This window comes from Dipteris shenzhenensis, chromosome 26, assembly GCF_047967505.1.
Source record: "Dipteris shenzhenensis isolate YYH24624 ecotype China chromosome 26, Dip_SZ_1.0, whole genome shotgun sequence".
NCBI lineage: Eukaryota > Viridiplantae > Streptophyta > Polypodiopsida > Gleicheniales > Dipteridaceae > Dipteris > Dipteris shenzhenensis.
Genome location: NC_141621.1, coordinates 7,853,862 through 7,876,362, shown reverse-complemented (window position 1 = coordinate 7,876,362; position 22,501 = coordinate 7,853,862). Strand labels below are relative to the sequence as shown.

Below are 22,501 nucleotides of genomic sequence, written 5' to 3'. Positions count from 1 at the left end.
TGAAGAAGATGATCTAGTAAGGGAATTGGATTCTGAGGGTCAGCAAGACCCTATGGCAATGGCAGAGGCTTGATGCCTCCCTTTCTTTTTGAGGACTGTTCATCTCTTGTACATATTTTCATGTGTGCTTCTCTTAAATGTATTTCTTATAATATACAAGGCCTCTGCAACTAGAATAAATGGAGGCTCCTATGGCATTATATAAAATAAAACTCATCTAGATGTAGTGTCTGCAAGAGCATAATCAGCATTCTTTTGTTGGCCAGCATGGGTTCTTTTTAGGATATGATATATTTTATGCCGGAACTGAACGATTCTCTGGGCTGTGCATTTTAGCCCGACATGATCTGCAGCCCTTGATAGCATATAATGATCTTGGTGGCCGATGGATGATTATCCAATGTATAATCAATGGAGAGATTTTTGAAATAGGCTCCTTGTATGCCTCTCAAAATTCTACTTCTAGAGCTTAAATGTGGGACTCCATAAAGCAATATCCTTGGTCTTCAAATGCTCTACTTTGTGGTGACTTCAATAATTCTCCTAACTGGAAGGACAATACCACGCATAAATCCCATATGCTGCCCTCTGAAATCGAGCAACAGGAACATATGATTTCATCACTTCAATTTGCAGATTTATGGACAGCAACTCACCCATCAGTTATGGGATTTACATATCATCATAATGCTTTTACAGAATATTGGGCCAGGCTTGATAGATGTTATCTTATTCATGCTCAGCAATATGATGAATATACATGTCAAATGTGGACTGATTATTCTCAGCAACTATCTTATCACACTCCACTTTGGCTCTCCCTTTCATTTGGAATGCCTCTGGATGACATGCAGCTCTCTTCAGTCAGAAATTTACAGGTCAATCAATTATATCTTTCTCATGAAAAATTCCAGCAAATGATCAGACTGGCTTGCAGGCCATTGTTATCCCATGCTCAGGAGGATTTGGACTTTGCTTGAAACTCTTTTGTCCATCGTATACAAAATGTCATTAAGGAATATGGAAGATGGTACATGGCAGAAACCAGACAACATATCCACTGGGCAAAATCATTCAAGCAGTATTTGGTATAGATTAGCCATCAAAGGTCTCTATCTGCTTTTGAGCAGCATTTATTGTCTTGTGCTTCTTCCATAATTGATGCCAATGATAAACGCAAGCTTTCCAAATGGCAAACTAGGGCTAGAGTTAAACCTATGCTGGATAAGGGTTGTTCCTCGAAATCTTTCTTTCGGAATTTACATGCACATAGACAAAGTCAATCTATCATGAGGGTCAGGAAACCTGATGGTCTTTGGACCCAGACTTTATCTCAGCTAGAAAAACAATGTCTGGATCATTTTCAGCTACTTTTTTCTCAGCCATCTTCTTCTACACCTCAGGTTGTATTGGCTCGGAACAGATTTATTGAGCTTGTTTCTCCTATTGTTCCTTTACAACAAGCTTCAATGCTGGAAATATCTTTTTCAGATATTGAATTGGATGAAGCCCTCAAGCATTTGGGTAAACATAAATCCCCTGGCTGGGATGGTTTGACGGTTGAATTTTTTGTAGCCTTTTGGGCTAAATTGAAGGGTCCAATTTTGAAGTTCATTAATTTAGCCTGGCAGCATCAACATCTTCCCTCAGCTTGGAAGCATGGTCTGGTTAAGCTTGTGCCCAAAAAACCTTTTATGTTAGACAATGGATGACTGGAGGCCCATCACTTTGATGCCGGTTATATACAAACTTATTGGTAAAATATTAGTACATCGGATAAAGGATATCCTATATGATGGACTTCATCCCAAGCAATATGGTTTTGTTCCAAGAAGGCAAATCCATGATAATATCTCTAATACTCTCATTGCAATGGAATATGCAAAATATTCAGCTCAAGATGTTTTGGTCATGTAGGTGGATGTGGCAAAGGCATTTGATACGGTACAGTGGTATTATGTCTCTCAAATCATGTTTAAACTTGGTTTTGGGCCAAAGCTAGTTAATGTCATATATTGGCTATACTCAAATTCCACTGCACAATGCTTTATAGGGAATCATTTGTCTGAGTCTTGGACTCTGGAACGATCAGTTTGATAGGGATGCCCTCTCAGTGCTTTGCTCTATGCCATTGCTTCACATCCTTTGCTTCTTTATATGGATCATCTGGTTGATACTGGACAGTTAGTGGGGCTTCAGATTTTTGGTTCACGGCCTTTCATTGCTCAGGCTTATGCAGATGATTCATTCTTCATGCCAAAGAACAGTCCTTTGGAGCTTCGCCTATTGATGGATACCCTTTCAGATTTTGGGTTGGCAGTTGGTCTCAAAATTAATTTTCAGAAATCAAAACTTTTGCCTCTCAAGCATTGTGACTGGCATGCTATCTTGTGGCCCAGCCAAATTATTTATCCGGAAAACATAGTAAGACATTTGGGCTATCCCGTTGGCTGGAAAATCAGAAATAAGCAACAAATATCATGGGTGTTAAACAAAATTCAGGACAAATTAGAATATTGGAAGATCTCCACTTGGCCCTTGCATGTACGGCTTCGAATTGTTCAGTCCATTGTTCTAGCTTATGTCCAGTTCTACCTTCCTCTATTACATTGGTCATCTCGAGATCTCACTTTTTTTATGTCTCAAGCCATGGAGATTTTCTGGAAAACTAAGCTTCATAAAAAGGCTTTAAGGTTGCTCAAAATGGACTTGCTTTGCTCACCAAGAATGCATGGTGGTTTGAATATAATAAACATCAAATTTCATGTGTTGGCAAGAAAGATCACTATGCTCAAGAATTTTTTTCAACAAGAGCAGCCTTGGTCTATCATGTTGGCAATTTTGTGTGGTCAGATGCGCACAAATGCTTATGGACATTGGCTAGTTGATCCATCAGAAGTAGTACTCGGCAAATTTCAAGGTAAAATTCCTGGTTGTCCATTTTCTACTTCCTTGATTCAGGATTGGAAGCAAGTTTCAAGTCTAGGAATATTCTCTCAACCTTTGCATTTATTGACTTCTATATAGGCTCATCGATTGATAGTACCTCCTTCTTGGATTGCTCATCATGCTAACTCTCTATGGCATCTGAATAAGTCATTAGCCTGGTGGAAAGGAAAATTGCAATTGATATGGAAGTTGAAAATGCCATTGAAGCAGAGACTCTTTCTATGGAGATGCATAGTTGGTATTCTTCTAGTGGGAGTGAAATTGGCTCAAAGAAGGATTGCCTCAGCTCTTTGTCCAAGATGTCATCATACTCCTAAGAGTATTCCGCATTTATTGTGGTTTTGTTCATATTCCAGAGACCTTCTAGACAAGATCTCATATTTCTTATCTCTCAGAATTCTTGCACACAGGTTCTACATGTTTTTTTTGGATGTATGGCAAATTATCAGTTTCTTTGTCACGGTATTCTCTTTTCTTTCAATGGATCAGATACTGGGCCTTGTGGACCCTCTGGCTGCAGCGAAATCATGCATATCTGAATTCTCCCCTTAAGCACCCTTATGAGTTCTTCCAAGCCTCATTGCGGCAGTCTTTATATGATGCCTTACATGAGGACGATTTGGATGTTTCTTGTATTCAGCTTTTCTTTTACTGCTTCTGATGGATAGGGCATTGGCTCTTTTCTCGAGCACTGCCCTGATGTAAATGAATGTTACATAATATAATTTTCTTGGTTTCACAAAAAAAAAAAAAGAGTGTTGTGTGGAAAGAACAGAGAGTCATCAGCACATGCTTGAGCCACAAAATGTGCAGACCATGCAAACTACCCTCATTTGTAAGTTTGTCCCTATATAACAAAAATGGATGGGTAGGAATGGCATAAAGCAAAGTTCTAAGAGGGAATCCTTGCCTAACTGATCTACATAATATCCACGGGAGGGAAAGATCACCATAAATAATGTAGCGAGAAGTGCTATTTTGATATAACCAAAAAGTAGCATTGTACATTCTTTGCAATTTGTGCACTACCTGAGCTATGTAAACCCATTCCACAGTATCAAAAGACTTAGCAATATCAACCTGCATAATTAGCACATCTTGCTTTGCATATTTGGCATATTCAATGCCTATATATGCATTGGCAACATTGTCATGTATCTGACTTCGTGGCACAAAACCATACTAGGTTGGATGTGAACTTGCATGAAGAACTCCTTTCAAATGATTGACCAGCAGTTTTATAATGACTTGTAGAGATAACAAGCATTAAAATGATGGCTTTCCAATCAATAAGAGTTTCACGCATTTGTTTTTTTGGGACCAACTTTACTAGTCTCTCTTTCCAAGAGAAGGGGAGAGGCTGAATCTCCCAGCATTGATTGACCATTTGAAGGATCGGGCCCATGAGTTGAACCCAATATGCATGATAGCATTCACTGTAAGTCCATCCCATCTAAGGGATTTCCATGTACCCAAAGAATTGAAAGCATCATCAAGTTCACTCTCGAGAAAAGGCATATCCAAATTGAGAGCATCTCAGGGCAGCACTATGGGCATGACAATATCCAAAAAGAGATTTCTAGCTTCAATGTATGATGGAGTAAGTCACACTGGTGTTGCAAAAAAGCTAAAGTGGGCCACACATTCACTTTTAGCAGAAAAGTATCCATTGTCCAAGTCCCATCCAATCTTTTAACGCGAGCAATGGATTGTTTTTGTCTGGACGTGTGCAAGCTTTTGAAGAAGCTTTTTGATGAGAAACCCTTATCCTCAAAAGCTTTTTGTCTTGCACAGGTTTTCCATTTTTGAAGCTTACATAGGTCATTTTGTTTTATGCAATTTTTGGCTGTAAGAAAATCAAGCATCTCAGCATTTTACAGTAGTCGTAGATGAATAGATTCTAAGTAGTTCTGCATTTTCTATTTTTCTTTTACCACATAGTCATTAATGCCCTAAATAAATGAAGCCATAATGCTTCATGAAATACTGCATCCTTGTGGCAAAAGAGTACCGACATCCTCATTGGTTGTGCATGAGCAAAGGACGAAGTGCATGCTTCACCATTTTTGTAAACTGTGAATGTGCTAGATAACTTTTATTAACAATAAGAAATCTTGCCTGGGCAGCCTAAGAGCATGAGTATGCATACCAAAATAGAGACCCATCCAAAGTGGTGAATGATCAGAAAGTAGAAGTGAATGGTCCACTCACCTATCACAGTGAAATCAGTAGTCAAGTCTACATGGATCAAGTACCACCTATCCAGTTGGCACCATTATTATGAGTGTGCATTGTGATGAAAGGTAAACCCTTTACCTAAGGGTTTGGACAAAACCCAAGGGTCATAAGCACATACACCAGAAAGCATAGCAGCCCAAGAGGTGAGTTCCATAGTTAGCATACCAGACTGATATATTGTGTTTTCATCAAAATTTGGAGCATTATTGAAATCTCCACAAAGGAAAGCATTGCCACACCATGGATAAGCTACGACTCTAACCATAGACATGTGGCATAACATGAAAGGCATCATCAAACCAAGTGTCCCTGCCACTGTACTGAAAGAGAAAGGCATCCTAGGCTGCCATCTCCAAAGAATGAATTCCACCCTGTCTGCCTCCCTTTTTGTCCAATGGCAATTCAACCATGTTGAAATCGCCACCAATGATCCAAGAATCTGCAATGGGGGCTCAAGATAGTAACTCCTTCCAAAAGGAGACTCACTCCCCTCTGTTGTTGGGGGCATACAGATTGAGAAGACCAATCTTACGCCCTCCAATCAAAATAATGATCCATTGAGCTCTAGAGGGGGAGATAATACCATGACCAGCAACCAACGGTAGAATAGAAGGAGAGACCCAAATGCAAGTACCTCCCCTTGTGCCCATAGCAGGCGACCAGAAGGTATGTCCTGAAAGAAGTTTGCCAGACTTACAACAATCACTGTCATCCAACTTGTGTTCCTGGATAAAAAGGATATCAATAGCATCTCTAGTGACACTTGGATGAAGATGATCAGTTGCCTACAGCGACGGTGTGGAACTCCGCCTAGGCCCTGTATGTTCCAGCTGACTATCCTCATCGATAGGAGGATGCTGGGTGGAAAGGCTTACCTGACCTAGTAGAGGAGACCAGCTTCCCTTGGGTCGAAACACTCCTGCTGAGGGTAAGAAACTCAACAGGTGAAAGGATCCCCACACCTATTGAGGGGGAGGCCCTATCAAAAGGAATCCCAATGACTGGGACCCCTAAGATGGAGGGCACAAACTCCTCATCATCCATGAAAGTCACCAAGTTTGCCAGTGCCGAAAAAGAGTTCCTGAGAAGCAAGTCTGGCCAAGGAGTGCGAAGAAGACCTGCACTCGTGGAAGATGGAGGAGAAGGACCTGCCAGGCCTCTATCAGTAGAACTGGAGCTGGGGGCTGAGGCGGCTTGTGGCTGGGCCGGGGCGGAAGAGGAATCTAGAGTCCTCATCTGTGCATGCATTCCCTCAGTCGTCCTAACTATTGCAGGAACAGTCTGTGAGGAAGAAGTATTGGTAGCCCCCTCATGATTAGAAACCAAAGTGACTGGTGCATCTAAAGGCCCCTCTTGATGTGGAACTGTAGTGTCTGAGGCTGCAGCAACATCTACCTTTGGAGTTTGGATGGTATCTGTCCTGAACCGGATCAAAGGTCTCCTCCTGAGGTAAGGGAGCCGCTCTGATCGCTCTCCATCATGGCACTGGGTGTGCTGTGGACTTTGGGCGCCCTACTGCCCCTGGTGGTCCTGAGGTGCGCGAAGCAGGGCGCCCTGCTGCTCCTGGTGGTCCTGGAGTGCGTGGTACAGGGCACTCGAGAGGTGCAGTCGGGGTAGTACGTGAAGGAGCCGCACCAAAAGACCTCTTGGGTCTTTTTCTCTTCCTTGGGCAATCTGTAGCAAAGTGCCCAAGGGTCCTGTAAATCCTGCACTGGTCCTGTCTACCTGCAATCTCGACTCTCTATCGAAAGAGAGAGCCATCTAGGCGTTGAAGCATGATGTGGTCATCTGAGATGTTACGGTCAGAGACAATGACCCTAACTCGAGGCACCCCGTCCGCTTTGACTGCCTCTGCTGAGGAAGAAGGTATGCCAGGAAGGGGAGAGATCTCAGTGACCACTCCGAATGTGGCTCCAACAGTAGCAAGAAGTCGATGGTAGACCTGAGGAAGACCAGGAAATCTAATGAACAGTGATGTCACCTGACTGTCCTCCTCGACCGGATCGAAGCCCAAGGTGTAGGACAGAAGAAAAATCCTCCTCAAACCCAAAGCCAGAGGATTAGCTTTGAGAACAAGGGCTGTGGACTCCTGGGAGTCAAAAACCACTTGGAAGAATCCACGTCTCAAAAGTCGAACATCTCTGAGGTGTGGGGCGAGATCTCCTGGTAACGCCGCCAGCATCCAGTCTCTAGCCTATGATCTGGAAGGGTGTGACTCAAAGATGCGGGTGAAAAGTGATGTGGAGCCCTCTAGTTCCACATCTTTCTTGAGCTATTGCAACTCGTCTTCTGAAAAAATGACGGTTCTCGAGGCCGGTGGAAGTGGACGAAGATTGGCTGAGTGGGGATCCATTCGCCAATCGATGTGAAAAGGCCGATTCAAATACTGAAAAAGTTCCGTCCATGAACTGCTGCCTAGGACGCCCTAGAACACGGGCGCTGGAGGAAGGAGAACATGAGAGGGTAGGAGAGAGGGGAAGAGGAGGAGAGGAGGCGGGGAAGCAGCGGGGTGGGGAAGGAGGGGGACGAGGGAGAGGAGGCGGGGGGAGGCGGAGGGGAGCTGCGGGTTATGAAGGGAAGGGGGGGGGGGGGGGCTGGCTGGGAGGGAGAGGGTGGGCAGGGGAGAGGAAAGGAGGGGGCGGGTGGGAAAGCGGGCGAGGGGGCTGGCAAGGGGGAGAGGGAAGGCGGGTAGGGGGAGAGGGTGGGTGGGGGAGGAGGAGGGAGGGGGGGGGGTGGAGGAGAGGGACAGGGGGGATGGCGGGTGGAGGAGAGGGAGAGCGGGGAGGAGGAAGGGGAGCGGGAGGGTGAGGGAGGAGGGAGAGGGGGAAGGCGGGGAGGGAAAGGGGGCTGGCAGAGGGGGGGAGGGTGAGCGGGGGAGAACGAGGGAGGCGGTGGGGGTGGAGGAGGGGGGTGGGGGGGCTGGCGAGTGGAGGAGAGGGAGGGCGGGGAGGAGGAGGGGAGCGGGGGGGTGAGGGAGGGGGGAGAGGGGTTGGCGGGGAGGGAGAGGGGGCTGGCGGAGGGGGAGGGGGTGAGCGGGGGAGGAGGAGGGAGGGGGCGGGGGTGGAGGAGGGGGGTGGGGGGGCTGGCGGGTGAAGGAGAGGGAGGGCGGGGAGCGGGGGGGTGAGGGAGGAGGGAGAGGGGGCTGGCGAGGAGAGAGGGAGAGGAGAGAGGGAGAGGGGGCTGGCGAGGGGAGGGAGAGGGGGGGCAGCGAGGGTGAGGGAGAGGGAGAAGGGGCTGGCTGAGAGAGGAGAGGGGGGGGGCAGCATAGCTCACGGGGAGAGGAGCAGCTGAGACTAGCTTTTTCTTCTGCTAGACCTTTAAAAATTTCTTCAAGTCCCTGAGTATGCAAGAGTCCACATGAGACATTTATGAAATAAAGGTAATTGTGCATTCAGAAAATCCCTTTTGTTGATCAGTAATTTTCCTATGACAAGTGAAAACACAAGCATAGTGCAGTAATGCACATTATGCAAGACCATATAGTCAACCTATCATCAGAAAAGAATAACTTTTAAAGATAAAAGGGATTTAAAAACCCGGAACATATTGATGAGATGCATGAACACTTCTCTCAGGTCACTCATCTGAATGTTATTTCAAATAGAATCAAAATGACTATCTTTAAAACTTATCCTGAATCTCTCTTGTATGAATTTAATCCCTTGGTATGACTTTCTGGTTTAGGAGAGCATCAATTTCTTCCAGAGAACGGCCTTTTGTCTCGATAATAAATATATTGGAGAAAACCACAGACAACAAAGAGATAACGCCAAAGGTGGCATATACAGATGAGAGTCCGAATTGCTCCACTAGATCTAGGAAAAAGAGGCCGATGGCAAAATTGCACACCTGTATGACATTTCACCAAATAGAACCATATATCAAGAAACTGCTGTGGGGAGCGGCATGTTTTTGCGACATTCTTAAAATTGCAGTTCATCTCATTGGTATGAAAAAATTCAAGGAATCAGTAGTATGAGAATCGTTGCATTGAGGCACATACACTAATATGTTTCAAGCACCAAGTTCAGGCTTGTGAATCTAATGTATAGGCTGTTTGAAATCAAAGACAGGACCACACTGTAGTATTTTTTCACTTCTTGCACACTTTCGGGTTCCTGTCTACTGCAACCAGAACAGCATATATTATTATATCCCCACCAAGGAAGACAGAATGGAAAATATTTACCCAATGTACAGAGAGGCTCACTGCCATAGTCTTTGCTCGACTTTGTGTGCTACTTAGCTCAGGAATGATCAGTGCTGTAACTGGGCCTGCACCTAAGGCAAACGTGTACACATACCTGCATGGAAATATTTTGATAATCCATTTTAGCACCACATTTTCACATATATGACCATATTTTGTGCAAAGAAAATCAACCTCCATGGAAACATTTTGATAAGACTCCATTCTACACAAAGTTCCGTTTTAGCACCACATTTATGACCATATGCAAAGAAAATCAAAATTATACCAGGGATCCAATACCAAAATACTGGACCAATAATGACTTACAGACTCAGAAGAATAATGACCTGAAGCCTTCAATCAGTTCCCACTTAATTGCTACAAAGAGTAAAAAAGGAAACTACTGACAACTTAAATAAATTCCTTAAAAGAGTGACTAAAGGCAGGATCCCATGGTGACATCAGGTTCCAGGCAGTAAAAAAGGAAACTACTGACAACTTAAATAAATTCCTTAAAAGAGTGACTAAAGGCAGGATCCCATGGTGACATCAGGTTCCAGGCAACAGGTCATCAAAGGCAGTCTGTTTACTCTGTATCTGTTCGTGTATTAATGAAGTGATGATCTCTTAACTTAGGCAATGCAGCACATTGTCAGTAGCAAGCAGCAGCAGTTGAGCAGGATACATGAATAGAGAAGATGATGAAAAGGAACGACAATCTATTAACCCATGCCAACGCAACCACTAGGGGATGCAAATCCCATCATAAATGAACAGATGGTAAAGTCCAGCCAAATCAACGGCTTTGTGAAGACTTCTATGAACAGATGCTCATATGTGGATTGACATTTCAAGCGTGAACACGAACATAACATTTCCTTTAGGTTAGAGCTTCCCTTTTGGTAGTCTACCAATTGTTTGGCTCGCTTTCCCAGAAGGCTGTGGAGGTAGCGGGTCATTGATTCTGTGAATTCTCCACAGATGTTCATATGTATGACTCAACAAGAGAGGCAGATGTCCTTCATCCTTTACCATCAAAGAGCTGCAAAATTATTCTTGCTCTTACAATATTACGTTGACAATCTGCTCTTGAAAGCTTCTTGAAGCTTTACCCAAAACTGTTGATTTTCCCATCCATTGAGGGAGAGAGAGAGGGAGAGAGCGAATGAGAGAGAATGAGAGAGAGAGCAAGCGAGCGAGCGAGAGAGAGAGAGAGAGAGAGAGAGAGAGAGAGAGAGAGAGAGAGTTTATTAAAGTCTTCGGAAGACCGATGGGTCTATGAGACTGAAAATCCTGATACAACAAGCTTTGGTAGTGGGGCTACTAAACAAGCGTCCATACCAATGCAAAATGCAAAAACGCAGAATGGCAGTACTAAGTCCTAAGTACAACATAGTCATGTCGATGGTCGACTATATATCAATCTCAGCATCGTCATCAATATCATCATCATCATCGGCAGCAGCAAGATATCAGGATGGATGAGGCAGTGGAGGCATGAAGTCGGCAATAGAGTGCTGTCAGCCCCTCAGAAGTGCGGTCCTGGCACGTCTCTTGGTCGTAGCTCTGCGTCTAACCACGGCTACTGTAACCCCCGTCGGTCGGGCTCCAACTCTAAACAAGGAGGGGTGTCCCCAAGTGTGATCTGTGTGTTGACCCTCTCTCTGAGCTGTCGGGTCATAGGCTCCGGGTCACGGTCATGTCGAGGCCTTGTCTCGTGGGGGTCCATGTGAACTAGCTGAAAGAACTCCGTGATAGAGCTCTGAGAGGGATCAGCCGAGGAAGAAGTCTGCTCTTGTCTCCGTGCTCGGAGTATCCTTGAAAGTGCGAGCGGAAGCACTGCCTCTCTAGTCTGCTCGAGATGTATTGAAGATCATGACCTTGGTTTTACCTAGGTTGACCTTCAAATCATGAGACTCACAAAAGAACTGTAGTGCCTCTAGGTGTCTTTGAAGCCCCTCTGCTGAGGAAGACAAGAGAGCCATGTCATCTGTGTAGAGCAAAATCTGGATCAGCATGCCCGCAAGAGAGCAACCTACACCCCCTTCTGTCTGCATCACTATCTCAAGCTCGTCAATGTAGAGGCCAAACAAGGTAGGCGACAAAGGACACCCTTGTTTGACCCCGATGGTACTCATGATCTCGTCTGTCCAACCGGATTCTGCCCGAACTCTGCCTGAAACTCTCTCGTAAAGTGCCATGACAGCCCAAATGACCTCTTGATCATAACCCAAGTCCTGTAGGCGCCGTATGAGGCGGGCTCTCGAAACCATGTCAAATGCCTTGCAGAAATCCACAAAGCAACAATAAACCCTCTACTTCCGTGACCTCGCCTCCTCGATGATACATTTGAGCGTGAGAATGTGGTCCATGGTTCCATGATCACACAAGCTGTCCTGCTGCTCCAAGTCCTCGACACTCTGCAAGTCTGCTAACCTCGGAGTCAAGTACTGATGCATAAATCTTGGACATGACATATCCAATCATAATGGTCCTGTAGTTCTCCGGGCTCATGGGATCCCCTGCCTTGTGGATGGGTGAGATAGTGTTAATGGTCCAAGTGTGTGGAAATCCCAAACAAACAACTTCATTAAAAAGCTTTGCTAAGATCGGGGCTAGGAGGTTAATCCCATATGCAATGAACTCAGCGCATAGCCCCTCATGATCCTTTGCTCGACCATTATGAAATTTCATTACGGCATCCTTTACCCCTTCTCTAGTGAAAAGGGTGCATGATGTGGGACGAGGCATGTGTGAGAGGTTAGAGACTGGCTGATTTGGGATGTCATAAAGGGTGCGTGCATAATCAAACCAGATCTGAGTGTCAGTGAGTGGTGGAGAGGACCATCCTTCTAGAAATCTCCGCTAGAAGTCCTTAGAGATGTTACTAAACAAAATGTTCAGTAGCTCCTTCTCGTTCCAACGAACGAAGTCTAGTTTCTTCCTCCATACCAGTCTACGGTATTCGCGTAGCGTATCTAGTGCGCTCGAAATACTATTTTTGGTTTCGAATCTGAGTTGACGGCGTAAAGCCTTACACTCATCATCGTACCAACTATTACAGGGTACGGTTCCAAGGGGGTGCACGGGTGGAGCGGGTGGAGTGGGAGAAAGCGTAAATGGCAGCCTCGTGTAGTGAGCGAGTGACAAGGGCAGCACGATCCTCTAAAAGGGGTATGAAATCAATATAAGCGAGAAGTATGTACAGACGGCTAGAGTAAGAAGGTGAGTGATCCTGATCAAAGCGTATATCGTGGTAGGTGGAGTAAGCATTGAGTGGGGTGGAAGGTGCTGTGCGAAGGGAGGTGGAGATGCTAAAGAAAAGGTATGTATGATCAGCCCCTAGGGGGAGAGGTGCTACAGTGAAGTTAGTAATGCGAGATGTGAAGACAGGGAATTCCACGATGTAATCAACAACACTGGAGCCCCCCCCTCATGTGGAAAGCATGTGAAACCACTTGAAGTAGGCCATCTGTTAAGACCATTATAGATAATGAGATCATGTATCCTGTCGAGGTCTAACAGGGCCTGTCCATAAGATGAGAATGGACCTCACCTGTCAGCCAAAACCCGTAGCATACCTGCCTCCTCAAGGTCAATATTTGGTAGTAGAGTGGAATCATCTCTGAAGTCAAGAAGTGGTACCTGACAGGCCCTTGTCCTCGCGTTGAAGTCCCCCACTAAGAGGACTTCTCCGCAGCTAGAGAAGTCAATGATGGACTGATAAAGGGCAGCAAATGGGGATGTCTCATCATCACCTCAAATATCTCTGGCAAAGTGAGAGGTCTTAGGGGGGAAGTAGCAAATTGCGACAAATAGATCCCGATTGTCCATGTGTCGAATCCGGATCCAAAGAGATATGAAATGTGTATCTCTGCGCTCCATTGAAATGGTCCCTCGAAGTGTGGATTTGAAAAGGACTGCAACTCCACTCCACTTGAACCTCGAACTCCTGTATCCCTCATCTCATTTCTGTAGGCAGACTCCCATGTATATCCGCTGACTATTGGAAGAGGGCGTTTTGGACTCTGATGTGTCTCTGTATAAAAGACTATGTTGTGGCCTGTATAGGATTCCGAGAAGTTCCCTGGTTCTGACCATAAGGTACCATTACAGTTTGAAATGGTGCAGGACAAGGTCTCGGATATCTGAGTCTCATAGACCCCGCTTCCCTAGGTAGGGGAGGGGGCAAGTGCCCTACGAGGGCATGTAAGAAGTCGTCCCTCTCGTACCACTGCCCACTTCCCCTCCTTCCCGGCCTGATCCCGTTGTTGCAGCAGAGGGCGCCTCTCCTCAACCAGTAGAGGTGTCAGGTCCTCATCCATCGAGATCGCTAGTTGATCTCGAAGGATTGACCTGCGTCATAGAGTTGAAAGTCGTGCCTGAGTGTCATGGACCGTATGATCAGGGGTTGCTCTCAATTGGGATCTCTCCCCACCCGCCATGCCCTCTCTATCATGTGCTCAGCCACACCCAGGGTAGTGGCCACGAACGCAGTCACATCTACCATCGATGTAGCCTCAGTGCATGGGATCCCGCGTACTCTGATGTTGAGAGCCTTACTGGCTCTCTGCTGCAGCTCCATAAGGGTAGCCGAAACGGTCCCGTTTGGCCACGTCAACCCATCTGGAAGTCTCCTCAATAGCAGATTGCATGCTCGCAATCTGTGCCTCAACCATTGGGGTACTCCCTGGGATAGTGTGTATGGCTGTGACCTCTGGTCAGAGCTGCATGGTATCTTGTTTGAGTCCCTGAATAAGACCCGCTTGCTCTTAAATGGCCCTATCCTGCTCATGTACGATGCGGCTCTGCTCCTAGTTGAAGCGGACCTGCTCCCGTGTGAAGCCAGTCAACTCCATCTCACACTCATGGAAACTATGCATCTCCATGAGCAAGGCCTCACGGGCCTCTGGTATATCAGCCCACCCATGTCCATGCTGAAACTATGGTGACTATGGCATGAAAGTGGGGGACTGAGTCTGGAAACTAGACGGTGACTAGGTGAACTGGGTGAGGAACGGAGATGACAGTGGAATGGATGAGGCAGTCCCAACGGGGTGTGGGAGTGTGGGCTGACTGAGAGGGAGAGGGGAGAGTGAAGCGTAATGCGGAACAGTGTATGACACCTTCGAAGTAGGGGTCATAAGCGGTGTAAGAGCTGTAACAGGAGAGGAGGGAAAAGGAACAACAACCGGCACCATGGGCATGAGTATGTCACTCATCATAGATGTAGAGGGAGCTGAGACTGGAACTGGAGCTGAGCTTGAAGCAAGGGCTGAAGTCGAAGTAGAGATAGAGATAGAGGGAGCTGAGGCTGGATCTGAAACCAAAACTGAAACTGTAGCGAGAGCTAAGGTTGAGGTAGAGATAGAGGCTGAAGAAGCTGAGGCCGGTCCTGCCTTTGCCTTGTTGTCTACCCCGAGTCCACTTCGGTTGTAACGTGTGTTCACATCCTCCAATTTTAGTTGTGTCGTTTGCTTTTTTTTGTTGTTGTTGTCGTCGTCTTTCTTGGCTTTGTCCCCCATTTCTCTTGGACCCTTTTTTTTTTTTGTGGGGGTGTGGGTGCAGGTCTTAGTGTCCGACCGGGAGCGGGAGCACCGGCTTTCCCCCATAATGGGAGGCACGTCCAGTGAGGGGTGGAAGCCTGAGGTGGAGAGGCAACCAGGAGGTGGAGAAGGAGAGGCTAAGATGGCAAGGAGTTTTTTTTTTTTTAAATAATAATTTAAAAAAAAAAAGGGGGGGGGGGTTGGCAAGGGGCTGAAGCGGGAGCGGCGGGAGGAACAGAGAGGGGGGTGGCTAGGTAGGCTAAGCGTAGGGAGGGGGGTAGAGGGCGTAGGGTGTAGGCGTAGGGGCCGTAGGGGTAGGCATAGGATGAGTGTAGGGGGCGTAGGGAGAGAGAGAGTCTATTAATTTCCATGGGAGACCAACACGTCTATGTGACAGCAAAAAGCAGCTAATACATCCGTTCAGGGAGCGCATAGGGCAGCACCCGAGGAGTGCATAAAGCAACTCCGAATTATTAGAGTGAGGATCTTTGGTTTTTAAAATTAAACTCCTTGAGGAGGGTGATATACTGTCCATTTTCCATCCTTCCTAGCAGCCTTGACCTTGGCCAGTTCTGTTGCCTTTTGGTTCCGTTGAGCTCGTGTGAGTTCCTCAACTATCCAATCTTGGTCTGTACATCCTGTGTGCTGAGTGTAATTATGGTATGCCCTCTAGAGTAGTGAATATTAGTTGTGGAATCTGTCCCATCTTCATATTCGTCTTCCAGCCATCCAATGCTCGGGGTGGCTGCTTTGATGTCCTATGAGAGAGGGTGGGGAGGGGGGCACAACAGCCTGATGCCCTATGAGAGAGTGAAGAAGATGCATTGTAGAGGCCAATGAAAGAGAGAAGGAGTGAGAGAGAGAGTGGGGAGGTTGGTTGCACTGCTACAGTAAGAGGGGAAGGAAGAAAGAAAGTTCTATTAAATCTCTACAAAAGGCCCAAAGACCTCTAGGAGCAAAATTGGTACCAGTTAGGGATTGTGGGTCCGTCTGAATCTCATCATGAGAACAAAAGGGAAAATACTCAATCATATGAACCTGTAAATTTTTCCCTCTTTGATTTCTTGTGTAATGACTAGATGATATTTACCAAGGAACGGGAGCCTTCCCGAAATGTTGGATATTTGTATGGGGGCATTTTGACAGAAGTGAACATTAGCCCAAACTGAAACCCTACATCATATGACATGCCATCATATGACAGAAATATATTAGAATGCGGAAAATAAATCACTTTACAGATCTAAACTTTCAATTTCAGCTTTTTTCATGAAAAAGACTTCTATTAAGTAAGAACAAAAACCCGCGAGAGCAAGCTCAAAGCGGAATACATCATGAAATCATGAGGATAATAAAAAACCCCTCAGAGTGAGGTGGAAAGAAACCAAGGCTGAGGCTGAAAGTACCATCTCAACCCTGTAGTAGATTCAGAGAAGAAAGGAGAATCCTTCCATTCCCTGAAGAAAGAAGCCCTCCTAGCTGAGGCTGCACGGGAGTCCCCCTGCATACCCGTCCATACGGCCATCAGAGTGTGTACGATGTCTGTCCAGATACTAGCCAATGTGTGCGAGGGATGAATCTGAGTACCCTCCATAGCCTTTGTGCATCTGGCTCTCCAGATATGCCAGGCTGCTATGCTCACTATAATCTCCCAAGAAGTATCCACAGAGGCATGTACAGCTGTAAAAGGACGGTGTGGAACCACATCCAACGAGCAGAACTCAACCCGATGACGTCGAACCGAAATGGCCCGAGAGGAATCAAGTCCCTCATAGAAAACCTGAGGTCCTGTAAGAGAGAGCCAAGCCACCGAGCCCCAAGTCATAAAGAGTGGGGAATGGGCAAAGTGACTGAAGATCCTGGCTATCCCCATCCAGATCAATCTCGCCTATCTGCAATCCCATAAGCAATGCTGAATAGACTCCGAAGCAGAAAGGCAACGAGGGCAAGTAGGGTCGGCTCCGAATCTGGACCTCCAAAGGTTCACTGCAATCCCTCCATGAATAGAAAGCCAAAAGAAGATAGTGATCTTTCTATTCCTGTGGGATTTCCAGAGCCTCCTCCAGAAGTACCTCTGCTGATCCTCAGTAATACCAAAAGTCTCCCAATGAGGAACTCTGGAGGGTCTCCAGCCTCTACTACTGAGCTGAAATCTCCTGGCATTACTGACCGTGTAACGAAAGAAGGGGATGGTCTTCTCTCGATGCCCCGCGTCAATCCACTCCCACTCTCCGGGGTCCCACTGTAAATACCTGATGGGAACTCCTCCATAGAGCCAAAGTCTCCAAGACCCGGTGGAGAGTAACTGGGGGTCAGGGTCTAAGAACCACTCTGAATCTGATCCCTGCATCAAAAGGCCTACGACCATGATAGGCTGAAAAGCAGACTCAAGCAATAAATCATCTGTAGATCTGAGCAATCTACCACCATCCTGGACACTGAAAACCAAAGCATCCTCCTGTGCATCTCGGAAGGCTAAGACCTGAAGTGGAACCCCGCCTCTCGAGAAAGTACCTGCCCAAGTGGAGGAAGTGAGAGGCATATCATCTGTGTCTATCCAAGCCTCTGGAAGGGCTGTCTCAATCTGCAAGATCCTCCCTGCACTCCCTCTGAGATGTCCTGTCAACCTTGACTTGGTTTCCTCTGGAAGCCTACGGAAAGCTTTCCAAGATCCCAAAGAAGAAGCAGGTCCCCTCTCCCACCTGGCCCACTGCATGTAGAGTGAGGCACCCAGTGGTCTGCCACGATCATCTAAAATACTGTCGTTCCACATGATGGGCTGCCTATCAATCTCTTCCCGGGAGGAAGAAGGAATCCTCCGAAGAGAGCTTCTGAAACTAGCCCAAGCTTTCAGAATGGCAACCATGAGAGGGAATGAAGGTGATCTGAGGTGTGCTGAGGTGAAGATCCATCTAACACTGCTCATCCAGTCTCCTCCTGAGGAAGGTGTGCACCTCTGTATGCTGCTGATAAGAAAGTCCTTCCACGGTTCCTGTCCTGGCATAAGTCCTCGCACCACTATCTTGCAAAGTAAGGCTCTGCACTGTAAATCTGGATCAATAATATTGAGACCCCCATCCTGTGTAGGGAGGATGAGGGTCTCCCAAGCCACTCTGGCTAAGGCATCTGCTGTGCCATCAAGCCCACTCCAGAGAAAGTTCTTGATCGGTCTTCTGAGCTGAATGATGCAGTCCCTAGAACGGCACCAACATGAACAAATAAACCAGGCCGTGGCCAAGAGGACCTGGTTGACCACCACAACTCTAGAGGCAAGATCCAGCTTGGCTGAGCTCCAAAAGAGAAGCTTCCTTCTGATGCTCTCCAACACGGGAGCAAACTGCTGCGTGGTAGAAATACCCAAGCCGACCTGGCAGCCCAAATACCTGATAGGCACACCCCTCTGAACCCAAGTGAACCCTATGTCAAGCCCCCAAACTGGAGTGTCCTCATCACTGATCCAAAAGCCATTGGATTTATGCCAATTTATCTGCGCCCCTGCCGCCAAGCAAAATAAATCCAATGCTGTCCTGAAAGAAGTCAATGTCTGTGGAGAGGCATCCAAATAAATTGCTGTGTCATCAGCCAACTCACTGTCAAGCAGCTCCTCTTCTCTTCTGATAGGAAGTCTCAGCCCAAAGATGTCAGCTTGAGATCTAACATAGATGCTCATAGCTTCGGCCACGAATAAAAAAAGGAAAGGAGCAAGGGGGCATCCCTGACGGACTGATCTCGAAATCTGAAATCTCTCACCCCTTACCCCACCAATAAGTACCTGGCTATGGGCTGATCTGTACAAAGAGGAAACACCTCTGATCCAAACATCAGTGAATCCAAAGCGTAGAAGGGTGCCCTCCAAAAAACTCCAATCTACTCTGTCATAAGCTTTTTCAAAATCCAACAGTAGAATGGCAAGATTCTGGCCACTCTGCATGGCCCACTCTGAAGCTTCCCAGAAAGAAAAAATGTTATCAAAAATACTTCTGCCATGCACAAATCCTGTCTGAGTGTCATGAATAAGATCAGGGAGAAGTGGCTGCAATCGGAGGCTGATAGCCTTGGCCAGAATCTTGTAACAAGTCCCCAGAAGTGTGATAGGCCTCCACTGGGACAATAAATTTCTGCTACCTCCTTTTGGGATAAGGTGGATGAGGCCCTCTGTAAGCGATTCAGGCATCTCGCCAGAGTCCCAAATGGCCTGCATGGCTGAAGTAATATAGTCTCCAATCATATCCCAAAATGCAATGAAAAAAGACGGGGTGAGGCCATCTAAACCTGGGCACTTGCCCTTGTGAAGGGCTGAAAGTGCAGTCCTGAACTCTGTGTTGGTGAAAGGTGCGTCAAGTAGAACATGCATATCCGGATTCACCAACACTGGGATACTCTGCCAAATAGCCTGTCTAGCATCCTCTATATCGTGTGTCTCAGGATCAGCAGTAAGGAGGGTGGCATAGAAATCTGAAGCTATGCGTAAGACGTCATCTGGCTCTGTCTGTAAAACCCCATGTGAGTCAATAAGCTGAGATACACTCTCTCTACTATGTCTAGGGCCAAGAGTAGAGAAAAAGTGTTTATTGACTCTACCACCCATCTGAATCCAGAAGGACTCCCGTGCATGAAAGGCATACTCTGCTTTCTGATCAAGCAATAACTGCAGATGAGCCCTTGCTGCAGCAAGGCGCTCCTGAATCCAAGCATCTGAAGGCCGTTTCTGCTCTTCCCTCTGCAAAGCTGCTAACTGCTGGCGAACACCAATCTCACGTCTGAGAATATCTCGTCTCCTGGTAGAAGCAACTGAGCAGTAAAAGTCGCTAATACCAGAGAGGGCAGCGGCTAAATGTGAAGGATGTGGCTGCCCTCCCTGGACATGAGCAAACCATATCCGTAGGGCTGCCTCTGTAATGTCCTCCTCTGTGTAAAAGGCATCTGGAATCCTGATGCTGGCAGATCGGCCTCTCAAGTGAGGCTCTGAGATAGCCAGAACAACAGGGAAATGGTCTGAGGTGGAAACCCCCGCAGCAATGCATACCGATCCACCTCTGTCTAGTGCCCAGTCATCTACATAAAATCTGTCAATGCGTGCATGAATAGGCATCTGTTGCCTCCTGTTCGACCAAGAGAACAGGAGGGATTGTGGCTGAATAAGAAAGGCATCATCACACCAAGTATCTCTGCCACAGAAATGGAAAAGGAAGGCATCCCAAGCTGCTCTCTCCAAAGAGTGAAGTCCGCCTTCTCTACCCCCTTTTTTGTCTGAAGGTAACTCGACCATGTTAAAGTCACCTCCAATCACCCAAGAATCCACAATGGGGGCCCAGGAGAGCAAAGTCTTCCACATAAGGACACGTTCCCCTCTAATGTTGGAGGCATATAGGTTGAGGAAGCCAACCTTACGCCCTCCAATCAAAAGAATAATCCACTGAGCTCTAGAGGGGATAATGACTCCGTGCCCAACAACTAAGGGGAGAACCGACTGCGAAACTGAAATAGAAGTGCCTCCCCTAGTGCCCAATGCAGGCGACCAAAAAGTATGTCCTGAAAGCAACTTGCCCGACTTGGCACAATCTCTATAATCCAGCTTGTGCTCTTGAATAAATAATATATCAATGGGACCCCCAGTAACACCTGGATGAAGCTGATCCCGGATCAGCTGTCTACGGCGGCGATGTGGGACGCCACCTAGGCCCTGTATGTTCCAACTGATAATCCTCATCGACGGGAGGATGTAGAGTGGAACACCTTACCCGACCTAGTGGCGGAAACAAACCCCTCAACAGGGAAAGACCTCCTGCTCGAGGAAGGAGGGAAGGAACCCAGTGGAGGAAAGTCAATAGGGGAAAGAATCCTGGCACCTGAAGAAGAAGCCCTGTCAATAGGAAACCCAACCACTGACTCCCCAAAAGTAGCGGGCACAAACTCCTCCTCTGGGAAATCTGAACTCTCTGCCAAGGCTGAAAATGAGTTCCTGTGGAGCAATCCAGACACCGGAGTACGAAGGATCCCTTGTGAGGGAAGAGGATCAACAGTGTAAGCTATCCCCTTCCCCCTATCCAAGGGAGGGAGTGAGGAATGCTCTCTACCCGGTGTCTGCCCAGCCGCGGAGATCTCTCCGTCCTCAAGAGGAACATCTGGCAGTGCTGGATCTAAGGAAGAAGCTGCAACTGGGGAGGAGGTCGAAGCTTCAGCGTCTCGGACTGTGCAAGGTGAGACAGGAAGGACAGCTCGAGGTGAAGCAGAGTCTACTAAGGTACCCTCGTGAACTGAAGGAGGGACCTGCACACGTACTGGAACCCACTGTAAAGCGTCGCGTGTGCCTGAGGGAGGAGGGGGTCGAGGAGCAGGTGAAGGACCTGTACCACCCCCCTGACGAGGCCGAAGAATATGTACTGGACCTGTACCACCACCTGACTGAGCAGGACCGCCACGTGAAGAACGAGGAGCAGGACCTGGACCTGTACCACCCCTCTGTCGAGGTCGAGGGGCAAGTGCCGGGTCTAATCCCCCCCCCTGTCCCCCCTGTCGATGCCCTGAGGCGGTAGCTGTACCAGAGGGCTTCTTAGGCCTTTTCTTCTTCCTGGGACAATCCCTGGCAAAGTGTCCCGAGGTCCTGCAAATCCTGCACTGGTCCTGCCTGCCTGAAATCTCCACTCTCTGGCGAAAAAAGGAACCATCCGGGCGCTGGATCATGACGTGGTCCATCTCGAGGTTAGGATCCTTGCAAAGGACCCTAACTCTAGGAACCCCATCAGCCTTGGTTGCCTCTGCTGCAGTCAATGGCAACCCAGGGAGGGGTGGGATCTCAGCAACTGCGCCAAAATGCTCCCCAATAACAGAAAGAAGTCGATGGTAAACCTGGGGAAGCCCGGTAAACCTGATGAAGAGCGAGAAGATTTTCTTATCTGCCTCTACTGGGTCGAAACCAAGGTGAAAGGCTTCAAAGAAGATCTTCCTGTGTCCCAGGTGTAAAAACTCGGCCTTGAGCACAGTGCTCGCAGCCTCTGGAGTGTCAAAAACAACCTGGAAAAAACCTCGTCCCAGAAGGCGAACATCTACCAATCGAGGAGCGAGGTCTGGGGGGAGAGCCGCAAGCATCCAGTCTCTGGCTTGGGATCTGGAAGGGTGAGACCCGAAGATGCGTGCTAGCAATGTGGTAGAGCACTCAATCTCTACATCCTTCTTGAGCTGCTGCAACTCATCTATAGAGAAAGTGATAGTTTTCGCGGCCGGTGGAGATGGAGTAGGATTGGCTGACGGGATATCCATCGCCAATCAAGGTGAGGAGGCCGACTCGAACAGAATAAAGCTCCTTCCGTTCCAAAAAAGCTGCGGGGGGCAAGGGAGGGGAAAGGAGGCTAGGAGGAAGCAGGGGGGAAGGGGAGGGAAGGAGGAGAGGGGCTGGGGCTGAGAGGGGAGAGGGGCAAGCTGAGAGGGAGGGAGGGGAAAGGAGAGGAGAAGAAAGGGAGGAGGGAGAGGAAGAGAGGGGGCGGGAGAGCAAGCAGGGAGGGGGCGGGACAGCAGGGGGGAGGCGAGGGGCAAGCAAGGGAGGGGGCGGGACAGCAAGGGGGAGGGGGCGGAGGCA

The 22,501-nt window shown here is 47.5% G+C and overlaps 1 protein-coding gene across 1 annotated transcript in view; it reads right to left on the bottom strand.

Annotated features, from left to right (window-relative positions):
• Nucleotides 1–8,716: 8,716 nt before the first annotated feature.
• The window catches only part of LOC147884609 (Major facilitator superfamily protein), a 121,214-nt gene continuing 107,429 nt past the window's right edge, over nt 8,717–22,501 (bottom strand). The window contains exons 11-12 of the mRNA XM_087397397.1: nt 9,377–9,491; nt 8,717–9,036 (exon numbers count right to left, since the gene is read on the bottom strand). Coding sequence (XP_087253523.1) covers nt 8,842–9,036; nt 9,377–9,491 — 310 coding nt within the window. The 3' untranslated portion in view covers nt 8,717–8,841. The remainder of the gene's footprint in view (nt 9,037–9,376; nt 9,492–22,501) is intronic.